Source organism: Triturus cristatus, chromosome 5_1, assembly GCF_964204655.1.
Source record: "Triturus cristatus chromosome 5_1, aTriCri1.1, whole genome shotgun sequence".
Lineage (NCBI taxonomy): Eukaryota > Metazoa > Chordata > Amphibia > Caudata > Salamandridae > Triturus > Triturus cristatus.
The window spans coordinates 575,905,068-575,926,100 of NC_140587.1; the positions used below are offsets into that span (position 1 = coordinate 575,905,068).

The following is a 21,033-nucleotide window of genomic DNA, read 5'->3' on the forward strand; positions in this document are numbered from 1 at the left end:
TTATGACTCACATGTAGGGTTATTGTATGGATGTACTATATCCTAAAATGCAATAAAATCTGTTTAAAAAAAAAATGATGAAAGAGGCTTTAAACTCAAAAATGTTGTTTTTGTACCCTGGTTTTCGTAACAAAGTAGTGTCAGAGTCATGATTGAGGGATCTTTTCTCCACCTTCCTTCCAGTGACCTAAGCTCCCTTCTTCTTTCATTTAGTTCCTTATTGTACTGATTTGCATATATATATATATTTTTCATTTTGAATTTCATGGGACCTTTTTTTGTCCATTATGTGTGCCAACGTTTCATTGTAGTAAGAGGTTAGGAGAGTAGTCGTTTGCAACCTGTTTGAGGGTTAAAGCTGTGACCCGATTCTTTTAGCAAGGTCATTGCAATTGATTTGTCTTGTGTCTTTGATTTATTATTTTGATCTGCGGACTTGGCGCTTGATTGTTGATTTTTCAGACGCAAGGTAAAAAGAAGGTTGTGAGCCTTTCATAAGAGTTGGATTGTTGCAGTTTTGTGTTAGGTTGTAGTTCTTTACGAAGGCATTCACTTGGGCCACCTGAAAGTTCATAGGGTCGCTGTGATGGGGATTGAAGTATCCCACAATAAGGCTGCTGGTGAAAGAAAATGTTCAGTGATGAGATCAATTCATTACTTCATAAAGATTTGGTTGTTTACCTGTGAGTGGTAAATGATGTTGTTCTTTCTAGGTTTAGAGCCTCCTGTGCGGAATTCAACTCCCAGACATTCGAACATGGAGTTGTTGGCAACTTTAGGATTGAGCTACTGTGAATGCCTGCAACCCATCCTTTGCAGTGGCCCTCAAGATCTCTGTGAGGAATAGGATGTCAATGTTTCATCACTGTAGCAATCTCTTTGCTGTGTTTTACATTTCTGTAGATCTGTAGTAGTAGCAGGATTGGTGGTATGATTTGCAGTGGTAGAAATGGGAATCAGATTACCTAGATTAGGCCTTTTCCCAATAGGTGTGACCTATATTTCCTGTTATCTTCTGTAGTCTGGATGACCTGGGTGTCTTTGGTCTTTTTGAATGGAATTGTTCTAATTGTAAGATTCTAGAAGTGAGTTGATGTCCTCATCCAAGAGATAGCTGCAAGCTCGATTTGGGCAGTGAACTTTGTTGTTTGTTGATGTGGAAGGTCAAGGAAGGCTTGGATATTTTATTCTTGTAACAAGTCAATAAGGGAGAGGTGAGGAGTTTTTTGATTTTCAGAATTGTGAAGTTAGTCTATTTCAGATTAGCAGTTAGAGAGCTAATTTCTCAGATTATTTTATCCAGTTTCGCCAAATATTGAGGTTAGATAGAGATAGTCTGTAGGGGAAAGTTGTGCTTTGTGGAAGGGGATAAAACTATTAGTATAATGGACGGTTGGATAAAACTATGACTATATTATTAAAATGATTATTAATAAAAATGATGTCCCTAACAGGTAGCAAAGATTGCATCCTTCTCAAAGAACTCTATGGAGTCAGGTGGTGGGATAGGGTTGGGGTGGAGCATCTCAAAGAGGAAGTCCGATAAAATTTCACTCCAAGAAATCCAAAAGTTAAGTCATGGAGTCTGGCCTAGGAAGGCTGCAAAATTGTTCGGCGTCCACTAGGATATCCATTGAGGATAGTTTAGAGAGAGGCAAAATATCAGCCCCCATAGTAAAAAATGTGCATAAGGTATTGCACACATGCTCACAGATCTGCTTCAGACAGGAGACTCCCTATTTTGCAAGCAAAAGATGGCTTTATTTTAGCTGACTCCCACCCACAATTGCTTCTTCTACAATATATGTGAATAGGCAAAATGCATTCCCCCGATTTGACGTCCCTAGCAGGTGGCAAAGATGGCATCTTTCTCAAAGAATGCTTATGGAGTCAGGTGGTGGGATAGGGTTGGGGTGGAAAATTATTCGGCGTCCAGTGCATAGAGGATTGCATTGCATATGCCTACAGGATCTGATTCAGACAGGAGACTCCCTATTGTGCAAGCAAAAGATGGCTTTATTTTAGCTGACTCCCACTAAAATTGCTCCTGCTACAATATGTGTGAATTGGCAAAATGCATTCCCCCGATTTGTGTCTTTTAAATCTCCCACTTTTAACATGTGGTTATCTATGAGATTGGGACTCCCTCTTCAGCTTTGATCCCACTTAGCTTTAAACACAATTGTAGTCCTTCTGCATTTCGATTGCTATCAATAAGAGGGGATGCCCTCTTCACTTTCACTGCTTTCAATAACAGGGAAGTCCTTTTTCCATGACAGTGCCCTTAAGAAATGATTAGTAGTTCCCTCTTTCAAATACTGGAAATACAAAGAGTGAGATAATTGCATGGAACGAATTTAGTTCACTTTTGTTGGATTTAGGTTAAGTGCATTGCATTTAGAATGAGTGAATTGCTTTGTATGAAATGCTTCAGTTCTACATATGCAAATGGTCAATTTGTTGGCTTAAGAGAGATTTGTAGAGAAGTGTTAGAGTGTGTTACATTTCACAGTTCATCAAGAGAGGTCTCTGTTTCAGAGACCTATACACTAGTTGGTCGTCCGCAGAAAAGCTTCTGACCCATGGTTCTTTCTTTCCCAATGCACTGTCTGTTGGTATGGCTTACTTGTTTAGATAGAAAATGTTTTTCATTTGAATTGTTTTTTACTTGCAGGCGTTGCTAACAGCAGTAACATCTCAACACATAGAAATTCACGAAGGAACGGTGCTACAGGCTGTGAGAACATGCTACAATATCTACCTTGGAAGCAAAAACCTCATAAATCAGACTACGGCGAAAGCCACCCTGACACAAATGCTAAATGTTATATTTGCACGAATGGAAAATCAAGCAGTAAGTTTTGACAATCATTGACTACGGTCTGGGTGTGTTTTTACTGTGTACAATTCATGTGTTGAGGCTATAGGTGACATTACAGGACAGAACAAAACGTTTATAAGGCACAGGGCAAATAATAGCTAATGTTTTTCTCTCGACATTTATGTGGGTAAGGGGAGCTAACACTTGCTTGCTTGTTTGTGTGTTTTGGGATAAGAGTGGCTGTGACAGAAATTGTGTGCCTGTATGTGTTTGTAAGCTTGTTGTTGATTGCTCCTACTTTTGTTGGGCTGTGCCTCTTTGGTGTGGGCTTATGAATCAACTTAGCACTGTCACCAACTATGCTGCAACTAATAAATGAGAGAACCTCCTAGAAATGCATGTAACCTGTGTGGTAAGGAACGCTTATTCAGATAACGCTGTTCTCCTTCAGTGAGGTCAACATTTTGAAAGAGGTCTATGTATTGGTCTGTCTTTTGGGACCCATTCAGTTTCATTTGTGGATCTTTTTCAGCTTAGCTGTAGTTTCCAGAGCTTTCATTGTCATTTGACACCAAAGGTCCCAGTGGCTCAACTCAGATAGCTTCAACATTCACAAACCTCTACTAGAGATCATGGTCCTATTTTTTGGTCATCGCCAAGTGTCTGCTTCTCTGATGCCAGAAGTCGGGCAGAGAGGGACATTCAAACCAGATTTACTACGTCATGAGGGCTATGTGTCTGGAAGGCGGCTGGACTCAAAACATGAAGACTGATCTCAATGTTGCCTTCAGTGTAGAGGGAGATAATAATCCAGGGACGGGATCAGATCAAGGAAGACGCATATGTGCCCTATATGTGGGCAAGAGAACTCGTGGGGAGATCGGAGATGAACACCCATTTATTTCCTGTTTTTAACCTCTTATATCTGCTTATTATTACTTAACTATTGGTGCTACAGTGCTACACCTGCTGTCATGACAAGCGCCTAGTCAAACGCAATGAAATACTAGCACGAGGGCTTGCTTGCACCGTGCACTGTTCACTGGGTTACAACAGAACCCTGCTAATTACTCAATGTTCTAAACGAATCAAATAATACTCAGAATTAATTCATTCTTAAAATCACTTATATTCAATTTTTGTTGTAACAAAATCAAAAATGAAACCATAGACATTTATCCATCATGGTACTCCATAATGTCAACGGTATTCACAAGATTTACAATATATTTATCATGCAAACAATACAGAGCAATGCATGATTATTTATTCCATATGACTCTTATGAAAGCCCGATGCATTTCGGGACTGCGTCGTCCCTTCCTCAGGGGACAACCGATAAGGAAAAACCTAATTTTACATACTTCATTTACAAAAAATATACAGACAACCACATAGATAACTTTCATTGCCCAAATAGAAATTGGACTGTGCACTGTGAAAAACAAGGGACGGTTAAAGCTGTGAAATTGACGCCATCTTGTAATATAGTATTACGCCTATAGGGATGGAACTGAAGTCCCTGTAAACTAGTCATCTGTAGGTAAAATAGTATTCAGAAGAAAGTTGCAAATCGGCTGTTTCGTATAAATATGCCAAATGGATGAAAAAGAATTAAGGACATGATAAAAAATGTAAATGATCGATGAGGAGAGATGGTATGAATACCTAATCCAAGGCTGAAACATCCGTCCTTCGAAAGCCTGATCAAAGACCTAGTGTAAAAAGAAGTAAAAAAAAACATAAAAAAACAATAACGAAGTCTGAGTGGAACTACTTCTGAAATATCCAAATGCCAAAACGGTCAGTAAACGACAATCAACATAACCACTGATGTATATCAGTCCGTCCCACTTGCTTGAGAAGACGGGTAATCTCATGATAACAAGACCAGTTCCAACAGTGGACCCCCAACTCAAGACATGCACGAGAATAACCAAAAATCAATGCCTAGTGAATAATGATGCAAACACTTAGAATCGTGCTCAGTGTAACTCCACCACCATGTCTATGACTGTATGTTCTTAAATATGACCACTTGAGACCTTGTTGTTTCATACCGCATGTATCATTGACATCTAAATTTTACAAAAAACAGCTCATGTTTAGTCGGTCATTGAGTCCTGACGGAATCATAGTATCTAAGTGTTTGATCCAGTGGATCTCTCTTTGAAGAAGAATCTTAGTTATATCCATCCCTGGACGTGCCTGCATTTTTTCAATTTTTTGAAACCTTAACTGTGAGTTAGTGTGTTTGGCCTCCTCCCAATGTGTCGTAAGGGTAGATGTTGTGCTCCTCATTCTAATTTTACTCTTACGTTCCGTGATTCTAACCTTCAGTTTGCGCTCAGTCTTCCCTACATAGGCTTTACCACAAGGGCATTTAATACAATATACCACGTTATTTGAATTGCAAACACTTGTGTGCTTCAATTTGATTTTCTTGCCTGACAAAGGATGAGTCAGAACATTTACTGTTATCACATTATTGCAGTGTATGCAATTGTTACATTTTTTTGTGCCGTGCAATTCAACTTCGTTCCCAGTTAGGTCAGGAGTAGATAACATAGCACGTACATTTTTACCCCTTGTGTAAGCGTGTAAGGGTTTGTTTGAAAATATTCCATTAAAATCTGTTTCATGCTCTAACAGTTCCCATCTGGAGTTTATGATCCTTTTGACGGAGTGTGAAACAGTTGAAAATTTGAACACAAATACCAATCTTTTATCTTCCTGTCTGTCCTGTGGAAGCGAAAAGAACAATTGATGGACAGAATGCAGAACAATGTCATACATTCACCCCAGTACAGAGATCTGGGCCTAAATCCATCGTTTTTTTGCTCACCATGCCATTCCCGTTTGGACCCAGCCATATGCAAATCAGTCTTGACTCTGCGCCCAATGGGAACAGTCCAGTCCGAACTGCCAGGCCAGGTCCTCCATGGACTGGAACCAAGCATCCTAGGACCTGTTAGCTTGACTCCAGTGGCATAGAGAGCACGGGACCCAAGCTAGCCTGGCTGATGATGGCTGATTAGCCAGAAATCAGTCCCAGGATGCTTGTTTCCGGTCCAGGGAAGACATGGCTTTGCAGTTCGGGCTGGACTGTTCCCATGAGGCACAGGGTCAGACTGATTTGCATATGGCCATGTCGGAACTGGGGTGGCGGAGTGAGCTAAAGAATGATGATGGATTAAACCCAGATCAGTTGACAGGGGTTGAGTGCTTGCAATGTTCAACTGTCCATCCATCACCCCCTTTCGTTTTGCTTTGTTCGCCCTAAGTTGGCAGGGTATGCCCAGACGTGGGTCCCTTGCTCACTTTGCCACTGGAGCCAAGCTAGCCTGGCTGATGATGGCTGATTAACCAGAAACCAGTCCCAGGATGCTTGTTTCCGGTCCAGAGAAGACATGGCTTGCCAGTTTGGGCTGGACTGTTCCCATGAGGCACAGGGTCAGACTGATATGCATATGGCCATGTCTGGATTGGGGTGGCGGAGTGAGCTAAGGAATGATGATGGATTCAACCCAGATCAGTTGACTGGGGTTGAGTGCTTGCAATGTTCAACACTCCGTCCATCATCCCCTTTGGTTTTGCTTTGTTCGCCCTAAGTTGGCAGGGTATGCCCAGACGTGGGTCCCTTGCTCACTTTGCCACTGGATTCAAGCTAGACTGGCTGATGACGGCTGATTAGCCAGAAACTGGTCCCAGGATGCTTGTTTCCGGTCCAGGGAAGACATGGCTTGCCAGTTCGGGCTGGACTGTTCCCATTAAGCACAGGGTCAGGCTGATTTGCATATGGCCTTTAACTGAGGTGGTGGAGTGAGCTAAAGAAGGAGGGTCCAAGGCGTCCTTGTGAATCTTAGGGATCATATATGAAGTACATGCATATGAAGTAACTCTGCCAATATTTTTTGTAGTTGTGCTGTTGGATCATTCATAAGTTTCATGTATGTATTATCATCATCTACATGAGCATTAACTTTGGCATGAAAGTATGTTGTATCCATAATTACAATTGCACCAACAAATATTGGCAGAGTTACTTTAAAATGCTATTGAACAGGATTGGATCAATGATCAGACAAAATTTTTCCTCACTACCAGTAATCCTCGGAGACCAAAGTTATATATGATCCCTAAGATTCACAAGGACTCCTTGGACCCTCCTTTTCGTCCTATAGTATCAGGATGTGGCTCAATTTTTGATCCCCTCGGGAAATTCATGGATCATTACCTACAACAATTTGTACAGGGATGGTGTTCATATCTTAAGGATACTACACATTTTTTACAAAAACTGGAGTCAATTGAAATAGCTAACATTGAAAGAGTGGTTCTTTGCACCATAGACTTTGCAGCGTTATATACATCTATACCACATGCAGCGGGCCTAGAGGCAGTAGAATGGGCGTTATTACGGATGGATAACATTGATATGGATAAGATCTTCATTTTACAACTGTTGAAATTCTGTGTATTTCACAGCTACTTCAAATGGCAGGGACAATTTTATGCACAACTGACGGGGACCACCATGGGATTTTCGGGAGCCCCTGCTTATACAAATACATTCATGGCTTTATTTGAGCATGAAAACATTATGTCTAACACAGGATGGCGGCAAAACATTAAATTGTACTGTAGGTACATAGATGATATATTTTTTTATATGGACTGACACCAAAGAAACACTAGCGACTATGATTGAGACGTTGAATACAATCAATACTAGAATACAATTGACCTATCACATAGAAGACCACAGTATACATTTTCTCGTCGTACTAGTGAGTAAATCTTTGGTGACTAGCAAATTTGATACAGAAGTTTACAGTAAACAGTAAACCCAGGACCAGAATAATACACTTGTGTATACCAGTTTTTACCCCAAAAGTTTGATAAAAAATGTGCCTTATTCGCAGTTCATTCGCATCAGAAGAATTTGTTCAGATCCTACCACATGTACACAGAAATTACTTGAGTATAACACTGTTACTCAGTACGGGGCTATCCTGAAACCATATTACAGGATTGTTTAAAGCGAGCTCAGATGAAAGAACAAAAGGAATTGCTGCTTCCACAGGACAGACATGAAGATAAAAGATTGGCATTTGTGTTCAAATTTTCAACTTACTCACACTCCGTCAAAAGGATCATAAACTCCAGATGGGAACTGTTAGAGCATGAAACAGATTTTAATGGAATATTTTCAAACAAACCCTAACACGCTTACTACCAAACTGGGAATCAAGTTGAATTGCACGGCACAAAAAAATTTAACAAATGTATACACTGCAATAATGTGATAACAGGAAATGTTCTGACTCATCCTTTGTCAGGCAAGAAAATCAAATTGAAGCACACCAGTGATTGCAATTCAAATAACGTGGTGTACTGTATTAAATGCCCTTGTGGTAAAGCTTATGTTGGGAAGACTGAGCGCAAACTGAAGTTTAGAATCACGGAACATAAGAGTAAAATTAGAACGAGGAGCACAACATCTACCCTTGCGACACATTGAGAGGAGGCCAAACAAGGTATCTCACAGTTAAGGTTTCAAATAAATGAAAAAATGCAGGCACGTCCAGGGATGGATATAACTAAGATTTTTCTTCAAAGAGAGATCCACTGGATCAAACATTTAGATACTATGATTCCGTCAGGACTCAATGACCGACTAAACATGAGCTGTTTTTTGTAAAATTTAGATGTCAATGATACATGCGGTATGAAACAACAAGGTCTCAAGTGGTCATATTTAAGAACATACAGTCATAGACATGGTGGTGGAGTTACACTGAACACGATTCTATGTGTTTGCATCATTATTGACTAGGCATTGATTTTTGGTTATTCTCGTGCATGTCTTGAGTTGGGGGTCCACTGTTGGAACTGGTCTTGTTATCATGAGATTACCAGTCTTCTCAAGCAAGTGGGACGGACTGATATACATTAGTGGTTATGTTGATTGTCATTTATTGACCGTTTTGGCAGTTGGATATTTCAGAAGTAGTTCCACTCAGACTTCGTTATTGTTTTTTTATGTTTTTTTAACTTCTTTTTACACTAGGTCTTTGATCAGGCTTTCGAAGGACGGATGTTTCAGCCTTGGATTAGGTATTCATACCATCTCTCCTCATCGATCATTTACATTTTTTATCATGTCCTTATTTCTTTTTCATCCATTTGGTATATTTATACGAAACAGCCGATTTGCAATTTTCTTCTGAATACTATTTTACCTACAGGTGACTAGTTTACAGGGACTTCAGTTCCATCCCTACAGGAGTAATATTATATTACAAGATGGCGTCAATTTCCCAGCTTTAACTGTTCCTTCGTTATTCACAATGCACAGTCCAATTTCTATTTTTTCCCATTATGCTCTGAGCACTCGTCTCGTACGTGTCACTTTATCGAACGTTTTCTGAAACTTGGATGCACTTTGACATACGGCGTTTTCTCTCGGTAAGGTTTGACTCGGCTCTTTTACCAAATAATAACGTTTCGCGATATTGTGATTAGGATTCGACTCATTCAGTGAATTAATTTTTTACAGGGAGTTTTGTTACCACCTATCGATTTGGCCAGTAGTTATTCTCGTTGCTTCATACTTTTGAGGTGAGCGTTGTTAACAATTGTTTGCATTAAAGTCATGTTGCACACATGATTCACAAGTGACAGATGTTCTCCGTGTCTTGATTTTAGCATTTTAGTATAATCACTAGCAATGCATTTGGGAACATTGTGACGTCCTGCTAAATTACAGGAGATGAGTGATGGAGGTTATTGGCATAGGCATAGGCCAGCCGTGGAGGGCATGTGAGCAGTATAGGTTGTGGGACTCACCACTTTATCCACTCTGTTTAGGTTTCGTGTTGAAGCCACATTCCATCTCGTCACATCTTTTTTAAGGTATTTACGTGGCATGATTTTGTTTCGTAGTTTGTTTTCACGTTGGGTGTACATTGGTTTTCATTAACTACACTTGTACGTTTCAATACAATATGAGACACAGGATGCCTTACTAGACCACTAGTTTTAACATTTTTATGATAGACATCAGTTCGCACACGTTTGACCATTAGGAAATTTGGGCAATGAAACTTATCTATGTGGTAGTCTGTATATTATTTATAAATGCAGTAATGTAAAATTATGTTTTTCCTTATAGGTTGGCCCCTGAGGAAGGGACAACACAGTCCCGAAATGCATTGGGCTTTCATAAGAGTCGTATGGAATAAATAATCATGCATTGCTCTGTATTGTTTGTACGATAAATATATTGTAAATCTCGTGAATACCGTTGACATTATGGAGTGCCATGATGGATAAATGTCTATGGTTTCACTTTTGATTTTGTTACAACCAAAATTGAAAATAAGAGATTTTAAGAATAAATTAATTCTGAGTATTATCTGATTTGTTTAGAACATTGAGTAATTAGCAGGGTTCTGTTGTAACCCAGTGAACAGTGCTCGGTGCAAGCAAACCCTCTTGCTAGTATTGGGCAAGAGAACTGGACCAGGAGGGAAGTAAAGACATACCAGAAAGGTTTTCACCCAAGTCTCAGGAGTTCATCTGCTCCAGAGTGTCATGGTGGATGATATTGCAGTTTCTTATCACGTGGCAAATGAGGAAAGATGGGAGCTGAGAAAAGATACCTCTGTTTGTTACCTTTCGGGGCTGTGACACTGTAGTTTGCTTAAATTCACACAGCACTCCATCTCTGGGCTACCTGCCTGCTGGGGGTGAGCTACTACCAAGAGAATAATGCATTGAATCATTTGACCTTACTAGCAAAGACGACTTTCACCTGACTCAGCTACAAGAAACTGGTGAATGAATCTGTGGACTGAGAAAATACCCATATAGAATCATTGTTTTTTCATAGGCAAAGATGCAAAGGCATTTTATTTCGCTACCACCATATCAACTGTATTATGTGTTCAATGATTTGATGAAGATAACCATAATGGAGTATTATGAGAAAAGATGACAATTAAATTATGTTTCCTTGAAGTGTGCGAGGGTAACTGCCCTTCTGATAAGTGTGCCCTACCTCATCTTTGAATGTGTGAAAGATTTCCGTTTGAAGGGCTGGCTGGGCTCTGACCCAAGCAGAAAATGCTACTCAGTATTTATCAACCCAAAATGTATTCTTTCTATTTGGATTAGCAATGCAATACAAGAGAGTCCTAATTGAGGTATAGACCACCCTTTCCCTTCATTGAGCATTCTTGAGGCTCGCTGAACCAGAGGGCATAGTCCACTGCCTAGCAGGATTTAAGCCTCAAGCAAACTTAAGTTGCAAATGTTGACATGGTTAAAGGCATTTCATCCCACTATATATGTTATATAAAAAGTAAAGTAAAACGGTGGAGTTCCTACCTGAAGGTTTACCACTCCTTGCCTGTGGTCCCAGATTGCGGGCCCTCCATTTCCAGATGTAGCAAACTTCGATCTTGCTGTGATCCCTTTGGGGGGCCTTGGGCCTTAAAATGTTTGCATCTCCACGCATGAGTGGATCTCCCACTCCCCCATGTCCGTAATTGTGGGGCCCCCGCCCTTCCCCTCGATTAGACCTCTGTCTGCTTTGTAATCTCCTCTGTACACTGTAAATATGTGTAACAAGTACCACAGGATTGTTTAGTTAGTTTCTATTTTGTTTATTTTGTTGTCTCTCGCTCATATTGTAATAGTGCATCGAGGGACACGTAGAGTTTTAGATTAATGTAATTTGATAATGGGGGAAGATGTACCTGAATATACAGAGAATTATGCCGAGAACTTGTGGGAAAGGTATGTTTTGTCTTTAGCTATTTGAAGATCTTGGCTTGGGGAAAGCTTTGTTGAGCCTCATAAGTTGTTAATCTTTGAAAATGCAATGAAAAGATTTTGACAAAAAAAGTACAGTAAATGGCGTGTTCCAAGAGGCAGCTTTTGTGTATGTACAGCATGGTGACCCTACTTGTTATAATGGCTTGGTCAACACTTTAAAACTGCCTGTGATGAGTTGCATCTTTTGCAGCTAATAATATATACTGCCCATATGTCTCCCCATATGCTCTTCACTGTTCTCATCCTTGTGTGCATGCTTCAGAGCTCCATAATGTGACATATTTGCACTAAGTAAAATAGAAAAAACGCTTAAGACGTGTGTAATTATAATGTAGATTTTTAAATTGTGAGTTTTGTACTAGATAATTAATTGTTCAAATTTTATTATGTCTTGTCAATGCTATTATCATGGCTTTGAAGCTCTCTGTGTGAGGTAGTTATCAACTTTGTTTCTAGTTTGCCTAGACTCTGGGTGTATGATTTGGGTGCCAGAGCGGCGTGGCTAGATGGCGTTAATGGTTGCTTATGCATTCCTTAAGTTGTTAGCCTGCTCATCATGTGGCTGTTTGGAATAGTATTAATTAGTTATTTCAGAGTTCGCTGTATGTTTAAACTGATTTGGATGCATGCTAGCATCTGCTTCCTATTTCTTTTTTAATAACACATTTTATTTGGTTATTTTGCAATATGTAGGGGTCGCAGCCCCACCATGGCCAGAGAGATGTACTTTTAGCTTGTGTCAATAACCATATTTCTGATATATAACCACACCCACCGAACACGTAAGTGACATGAACGAAAAACGTAGACCGGTTCCGGTCTCCATATTCGTACAAGCGGTGAAGTCGTCATAGTGTGCCACATTAAACATATACATATTTTTGAACTCTCAGTGGGGATATACCAGTATATAAAGACATAGCGATTCTGTTTCAGGGGTCCGATGCGGGGGGGGGGAGGGGGGCTTGGGGGTTGAGGTCGATACCACGATAGTCTGCCCATCGAGTCCAGATTTTGCGATGTTTAGCGGGGCATCCTTGGGCCTCAAAAACAGCAATCTCAGCCCCCATACATTTATCTAGTTCAGTTTTCCATTTGCCCAAGGTCGGGGGCGATGTTGCCTTCCAAATTTGCGCTATATTGCTCTTGGCCACCGTGCGTGCTAAAAACAAGAGGTGCTGCTTATACCTATTCCCCCCAATGTCCTCTGTGGAATGTAACAAGAAAAGGCGAGGGTCGAGCAGGAGATCCCATGACAGCACCTCGTGGAGACACGAACGAATTTGGCACCAAAACAGCTGTAACACCGAGCAGCCCCAAACCGTGTGTAAAAATGACCCCTCTTCCCTAAACCACCTCAGGCACATGGGAGATTGACTAACCCCCATCCGCCATAGAAGTACAATGGTGTAATATGCGCGGTGTATGTACTTAAATTGGATAAGCTGAAAGCGCATGGACACCGCCGCACCCCTAGGGCTGGCGATGGCTTTGGCCCAATCACCATCGGTGATTTTAGGTATATCTGCTTGCCATGCAAGCCTTGTCTTGTCCAGTGTGGTGGGTGTATGGGTCGTCAGTGTCTGATAGACCTGTTTGAACTTGTGGGGTCCTAGGTTTCCTGTAAGCAGTCGGCGCTCTAAGGGTTGAAACTCAAGGAGGGATTCTAATGTGTGGATCTGGGGTAGAAGTGCGTGTCGGAGTTGAAGGAACTTATAGAATTGTGATTTGTGTAAATCGAAATCGTTCTGTAGTTGTTGAAAAGATTTCATTGTGGTGTCCCGCATTACATCGCCAAGGGTCGAAATCCCGACACGGTCCCACCTTCTGAACCCTGTTAATGTCGATACGGATCGAAGATATGTGTCCTGCCACAAGGGAGTCATTTGAGTAAGTGTCCCCTGCCAGCCCATCTGTCGGGTTTTAGCCCGCCAGAGTTGTATCACCACTCTGCCGGCCGGTGGTAGGTGGTCATGACGAACCGAGCTGTTTAATAAGTGGAGGAGCGGGACCTGATCCATAGCAGCATGTTCCGCAGAATATGCTGGATCTGTGGGGGAGCAATACCACCATTTGTTTATTACCATAATATGGGACGCTACATAAACGTCTGCTGCGGCGATCCCGCCACAATATGTGGATTGTGTACATGTACGGGCGCCACTCTCATCGCCCCGCCGTTCCACATGAATTTATTCTGTATGGCTGCGAAATGGAATATGGGTAATTCTGGAGGCGATGCAGAATACGGGGCAGCGATACCATTTTAAAAATGGCTGAGCGCCCATACAGGGAGCGAGGGAGAGAGGACCACACGGTAGTTTCGTTGTTAAGGCTAGCCAGTAAAGGAGACATATTGAGTGCCCAGGAGACTTTTGGACATGGGGAAATGTATATACCAAGATATTTGAAGCCCTCCGTCGCCCAGGACAGCTGCGATGCCCAGGCGTTGCGTCCCTGATGCCCGCACACCGGGAATAGAATAGATTTGGCAGGGTTAGCATGGAGGCCCCAAGTTCTCCCGAAAAACCTGAGGATTTCCAGTATACGGGGACCCGAGTTCCAGGGATCGGTCATGAAAAAGAGGACATCGTCTGCATATAAATGTATACAGTCCGAGCGCGACTGGGACCAGTCAAACCCTCGAAGGACCGGATCACTCCGAACCCACTACCGCAAGAGCAAACAATAACGGGGACAAGGGGCAACCCTGTCTAGTGCCCTGCTGGATAGAAAAGGGCTGTGAATGGTGTCCCGCGACCTGGACCGACGCCGTCAGCTCCGTGTACAACAGTTGCACGTAAGCCAAGAAGCGAGGCCCCAAGTTTATCGCCTCGAGGAGCTGGAATAAATACACCCAGCTCAGGGAGTCGAACGCCTTATCTATGTCGGCAAGAAGCAAAGCGGCTGGCTAACCCAGCGTCGGGGCTGCCGCCATGGCGTTGTGCACCTGTCGGATATTATGCTGAGTAGCCCTGTGTGGCATAAAGCCTGACCGGTCCGGGTGAATCAATTGACGATGCAGCTTCGCAGGCGATCAGCTAACACCTTCCCCAGTAGCTTCGGTTTGAAATTTATAAGGGAGATGGAGCGATATGCGGAAGGATCCTCCGGGGGTCGGCCAGGCTTGTGATGAAGCACAATTTCTGCATGGCGCCAGTCCCTTGGCAGAATGGCAGACTCCGCAGCCTCCTGGATGGTCGCCAATAGATGGGGCCCCAACGTGTGTATGTTCGGCCTTAGGAATTCCATTGGGAACTCGTTAGGTCCGGCGGCGCGGCCAGGATGAAGTGCATTGAGGGCCCCAGTAAGTTCCTCCGTTGTATTGGGAGCATCCAGTTGTTCAAGGAGATGATCGGGGAGGAATATCCACCAAGAATTCAGCGATCAATTCTGGTGAAATTTGTTCATGCCTAGTATAGAGGGTAGTAAAGTGCCTAGCAAATTCTGTAGCAACTCCCTGTAGTGTCGTGTGGAGGGACCCGTCGGTACTGCGAATGGCAGGGACAACCGCCGGAGACGCATCTGCCTTGCACTTATCGCCCCATTCCATATCTCTTTCGCTTCGCCCATGAGATGTTGCGGAAGATCCTGTTGCGCCTGCAGCAGATTTCAGCGAATAACTGGGTTAGGATCGGTATTGAGTTGTGAAGCCAGTGACGCTTGACGTGTCTCTAGACCCTCCAACTGCTCCGGTCGCGCCCGCTTTTCATTCGTGCGAGAACTAATCTCAACCCCGCGAACCGTCGGTTTTAGGGCTTCCCATAGAATAGTCCGAGAGGGAGCTATGGGGCCATTATCCCCTAAGTATGTAGTGACTGCTGTGTGAAGCATATCCTGGTATGCCGGGTCCCGGAGGTGCCACGGTGACATCTGCCACCGGAAGAGGGGTTTACGGGCGAGGGTGTGGAACTGTAGTCATGGAAGAACTTGTGAAGATGTATCCGCGGGGCGAAGAAATAGTCCAGCCGCGATTGTGAGCCATGTACCGCGCAAAGATAGGTAAAACTAAGTTTGGTGGGATGATATTCGCGCCATATGTCAGCCCATCCCAAGGTATTGACTAAGGTATGCAGCTTAGTTTGGCCCTGTAAAAGTGTACTGTCTGGGCTGCGTTGACGGTCCAGTGGTCCCATGGTGTCATTCCAGTCACCCCCTAATAGGGTCAAATTCTCGTGTGCCTCGCCCCATGTTGCTACGAGTTTGTCAATAAATATAGTCCCTAGAAGAGGGTGCGCATATATACTGCCTATAGTGACGAAGAGGAACCGGCCTCCCGAATCCGCCTGATGTGTAAGGTATTGAAATTGGACCCTGCAATGGATGAGAATAGCCACCCCTCTGGATCCCCGGGTGGAACCAGCGTGATACACATGATGGAATCCAAATCGAGCTAGGCAGGGCGTCTTAGTGCCTAATAAATGGGTTTCTTGTAATAGTAGGATATCAGCCCCATATCGTTTAGCTTGGCGTAAGATTGCACCCCGTTTCACCTAGTTGAGAAGACCCCTGATGGTCCAGGATACTACGGTTAGATCCCCAACCAGGGTAGCCTCACCTGACATTTACACCCCTTGGAATTACAATCACAAAAAGAGGAGAACAGAGAGCATGACCTGTCTGCGAAAAAGAACATGTTACTGCAAACACAACAAAACTAAATTCCCCTAAAACCCCCCACACCCCACCAACACTGCCAAGAAATAGAAGCATCTGCCGCATCCACACCAAACTATCCCTTCCCACCCCACAAACATACACAACAAAGGGGCACAATGAGTCTGTGGCCTTGTAGTCCCATAGCCGTGCCCCATGCCTACCCAGAGGAGACTAATTAAAAAACGTTAATAATAATAATAATAATAATAATAATATGAAATTTATAATGCGCTCAGCTTACCCAGGGGCATCCCGGCGCAAAAGACTTGAAGGAGAGACACCGCTAATCACTGCTATGGAAACAGGTGGGTCTTAAGAAGTTTCCTAAATGGTAGGATCTTGGGCTCTGAGCGAATCTTGAGGGGCAGAGAGTTCCAAAGAGAGGCCACTTGCACAGAAAAGCGCCTGCCCCCAGAACGAGCTCTTCTTACTCTCGCTAACTGCAGAAGATGTTTTTGGTCCGAGCGCAGCAGACGTGGGGGTTTGTAAGGACGGGCCATATTAGCAAGGATGGGGGGGCCTTTGCCATGTAAAATTTTATGGGCTGTACATAGCGCTTTAAATTTCACCCGCTCCTTCACGGGGAGCCAGTGAAGCGCTTTGAGGGCCGGGGCAGCAGACTGCCTTCTGGGAACATCCATAAGGACTCTCGCAGCTGCGTTTTGCACCTGTTGGAGGGTTTTGAAGGTCGCTTCAGGAGCACCGAGAAACAACGCATTCCCATAATCAAGCCTCGAAAGAATCGGGCCACGTATCAACAGCTTCCTTGCTGAATCAGGAAGCAGAGGTAGCACCTTTCGGGCTGATCTCAGTAAACCGAAGCAGACCCCTGCGGTCTTCCTGGCATGAGTCCTGAAGGACAGGTCTTCTTCCAACCATACTCCCAAGGACTTGATCTCCTTCTTGGGAGATGGAGGGTCACCAAGAGACCGGGGCCAGCAGCTAGCAATAATGGAGGGGCTGGGGTTGCCCAGGAGCATCAGCTCGGTTTTACCTCCATTAAGCTTTAGAGCGGAGATGGACATCCAACGAAAAACATTGGCAAGGCAGTCGTGTAACACCTCAGGTTGTTCCGCCAACTGAGTGAGGCCCACCACCAGCTGAGTATCATCAGCATAACTGATGATCTTCACCCCTGAGGGGGCGACCACTCTTTCAAGTGGAGTCATATATATATTAAATAGGGTAGGGCTCAGCGATGAGCCCTGCGGGACTCCACATTGAAGAGGGATTAGGGCAGATTGCTCTGACCCTTCCCAGACTTGGTGGAAACGGTCAGAAAGAAAAGATCCCAACCATTTCAGGGCCGTCCCTGAGACACCTACCTCTGACAGACGTTGGAGGAGCACCTGATGACTCACGGTGTCAAAGGCAGCACTCAAGTCCAGGAGGATCACTGCCACTGACCCTCCTGTATCTAGAGTGCTCCTTGCCTCCTCCACTACTGCCAGCAGGGCAGTGTCTGTTCCATGGCCGGGGCGGAAACCAGTCTGGGAATCTCCTAGCAGGTGGTTAGACTCAAGATGGTGAGAGAGCTGACGGTTGACCAACTTTTCTGCAATTTTCGAAAATCCAGGCAGAAGTGAAATAGGCCTGAAGTTGGTCAAATTGGATGGATCCAATCCTGGTTTTTTCAATAGGGCTTTCACGACAGCCTTTTTCCATCTCTGGGGTACTGTGCCCTGAGCGAGTGAGAGGTTCAAGAGGTCAGTCAGAGGAGTTGACAAGGTGTTAGCCACAAACTTAAGATGTTTTATGGGAACAGGGTCACTCGGGGAACCACTCTTCATCTCCAACAGGACTTTTATCACCTCCTCTTCCGAGAAGGGGCCAAAAGATGCTAGCTCAATCGAGTGACTTGTGAAGTTAGTAACCGGTTCATGGCTTTGAGGAATAGTGGGTAAGGAAGATAAGATATTCTCTATTTTTGAATGGAAGAAACTGGCCAGTTCCTCACATTTTTCTTTGGGGTTATCATACAGCACTGGAGGGACCGGGGCTTTCAGAAGTTCCTTGAAGATTTTAAACGATTCTCCAGAAGAATTGCTTGCTCTCTCAATCCTGTTACTAAAGAAGATCTTTTTAGCGTCCTTCAGTGCACTTTTATATTTCCTCAGCTCCCTTTTGTAATTGGCCCGGCTTTCTTCCGTCTGCTCTCTCCTCCAAGCACGTTCAAGCCTTTTACAAGAGGTTCTGATGCACCTAAGTTCGGGGGTATACCAGGGGGCAGAGCCAGTTCTTCTCTCCCTGACAAGTCTCCTTTTATTCGGGATCAGAAGGTCCAGAGAATTAGTCAGCCATTCGCCTAAGAGCTGATCAGCGATGTTGGGGTCATCTACGGGGTGAGGACAGGTTATAGCCAGTTCTTCCGCCCAACTGTCCACCGGGAGCTTCGACCAGAGTCGCTCCACAATATATTGTCTTGGTGCGTGGTCTCTCCGGTTCCCCAGCAACCAGCTAAACGGAATGAGATGATGGTCGGTCCAAGGGAGAGCCAGCATCTGGAGAGCCAGTAGGTTAGCGGAATTAGCAAAAACCGCATCAAGCTGATGACCTCTAATATGAGTAGCTCCCATATTAGCGAGATGTAGGTCCAGTGCCCTGAGCGAACTTAAAAGATCCCTTGCTACTACGTCATTGGGGTCGTCAAAATGAAAATTGAAGTCCCCAAGAATGACAAAGTTGGACGAGGCAGCAGCCAGGGGGATAACAGCCTCCATGAAGGAATCCACAAAGTTCCCTAGCGTAGCGGGGGACCGATACACAAGGAGACCAGAGATAGAGACAGTAGAGGAGACGCAAAGGGTAAACTGACAACTTTCAGCGTTGTTGATGCCACAGTCTACTGCTTTGCATAAGAATGTGTCTCTGTAGACAATGGCCACTCCACCCCCTCTCCCATCCGGCCTATCAAGATGGAACATGAGGTATCCTGGGGGGAGAGCGTTGATAATGTCGGGGTCGGAACCTAAGGTCAGCCACGTTTCCGTCAGGAATAAGACATCAAGACTATGGTCCAAAATGACGGAGTGAACCTCCGTAGCATGACAAGGCAGTGACCTGCAATTAAGCAGAGCCATGGTCAGGGTCCTTGCAAAAGTTATGCGGGCGACAGACACGACAATGTCTAAATGTAGAACCCTCAGTCCAATAATAGCAGCAACTGGGGTGTCTGGCCGTGCATAGAGCAAGCAGTGTGTCCCGCGAATACCTGTGAATAGGGGCCCGAGGGCTGGACGAGTTGAGCAGAGTGGTATGCCCTATGCCCGTCCGGGCCCGGACGGGCACAGACGGGCTAGTCTTTGGCGTGTCTTCGGCGTGCCGAGGAAGTGCCCGCTGCGCTCGTCCGCTGCGCTTCCGAGCGATGAGCATAGTAATGGAGAAGAGGAGGGGGCGTGGCTAAAAAAAAGGGGCGTGGCTCCGAGTCCCGTGGGAGATGACGATGCCGGGAGATTGACCTTCCCCCAGCAGTGCGCGAAGCAAGGTAGGACAACAATTGCGTTAAAAAGCAAACAAACAGTGCAAAAGAATACAAATTTTTAAAAAGCTAATGAGCAGCCCCCGGCTTCCGCCTCAGGGGTGAAATAGCGAGTCAGCACCGGCTGCTACTCAACGCGGCGTTTTTCAAGCCTCCGGGAGGGGGCGTGGCTAAAAAAAGGGGCGTGGCTCCGAGTCACGTGGGAGGTGACGATGACGATGCCGGGAGATTGACCTTCCCCCAGCAGTGCGCGAAGCAAGGTAGGACAACAATTGCGTAAAAAAGCAAACAAACAGTGCAAAAGAATACAAATTTTTAAAAAGCTAATGAGCAGCCCCCGGCTTCCGCCTCAGGGGTGAAATAGCGAGTCAGCACCGGCTGCTACTCAACGCGGCGTTTTTCAAGCCTCCGGGAGGGGGCGTGGCTCCGAGTCACGTGGGAGGTGACGATGACGATGCCGGGAGATTGACCTTCCCCCAGCAGTGCGCGAAGCAAGGTAGGACAACAATTGCGTTAAAAAGCAAACAAACAGTGCAAAAGAATACAAATTTTTAAAAAGCTAATGAGCAGCCCCCGGCTTCCGCCTCAGGGGTGCAATAGCGAGTCAGCACCGGCTGCTACTCAACGCGGCGTTTTTCAAGCCTCCGGGAGGGGGCGTGGCTAAAAAAAGGGGCGTGGCTCCGAGTCACGTGGGAGGTGACGATGACGATGCCGGGAGATTGACCTTCCCCCAGCAGTGCGCGAAGCAAGGTAGGACAACAATTGCGTAAAAAAGCAAACAAACAGTGCAAAAGAATACAAATTTTTAAAAAGCTAATTTGCAGCCCCCGGCTTCCGCCTCAGGGGTGAAATAGCGAGTCAGCTTTATTAATAAATAGACCATTCCCAAGTCAACTTGCAGTTAAGGTGTAGACATGGCTTCCGGATCATCAAGGTGGCCCCTCCGGACTCGCCGATCTCCTGCTTGATCCTGAGCCGCGACGTTTTTTGGATTTATAGCACCTCGGACGTTGACTGCTTGTACTGCGAGAGGAGTCCGAGTCCACTACAAGCGGAGAGCTAGGTCCCAGTTGAGGGCGTTCATCAGTCCATACAAAAACGGCCTCAGGGGTGTCAAAGAAAAAGGTTTTGGAGTTGTAGATCACCCGCATCCTGCTGGATATAGAAATATGTATTGCAAGTTCAGCTTGCGTAGCCTGCGCTTCGCAGCTGTGAAGGATTGGCACTGTTG

General features: G+C 44.6%; 1 protein-coding gene across 1 annotated transcript in view; it reads left to right on the forward strand.

The window, feature by feature from the left end:
* The window catches only part of ARFGEF1 (ARF guanine nucleotide exchange factor 1), a 1,069,199-nt gene that overhangs the window by 269,918 nt on the left and 778,248 nt on the right, over nt 1-21,033 (forward strand). The window contains exon 5 of the mRNA XM_085605493.1: nt 2,675-2,854. Coding sequence (XP_085461619.1) covers nt 2,675-2,854 — 180 coding nt within the window. The remainder of the gene's footprint in view (nt 1-2,674; nt 2,855-21,033) is intronic.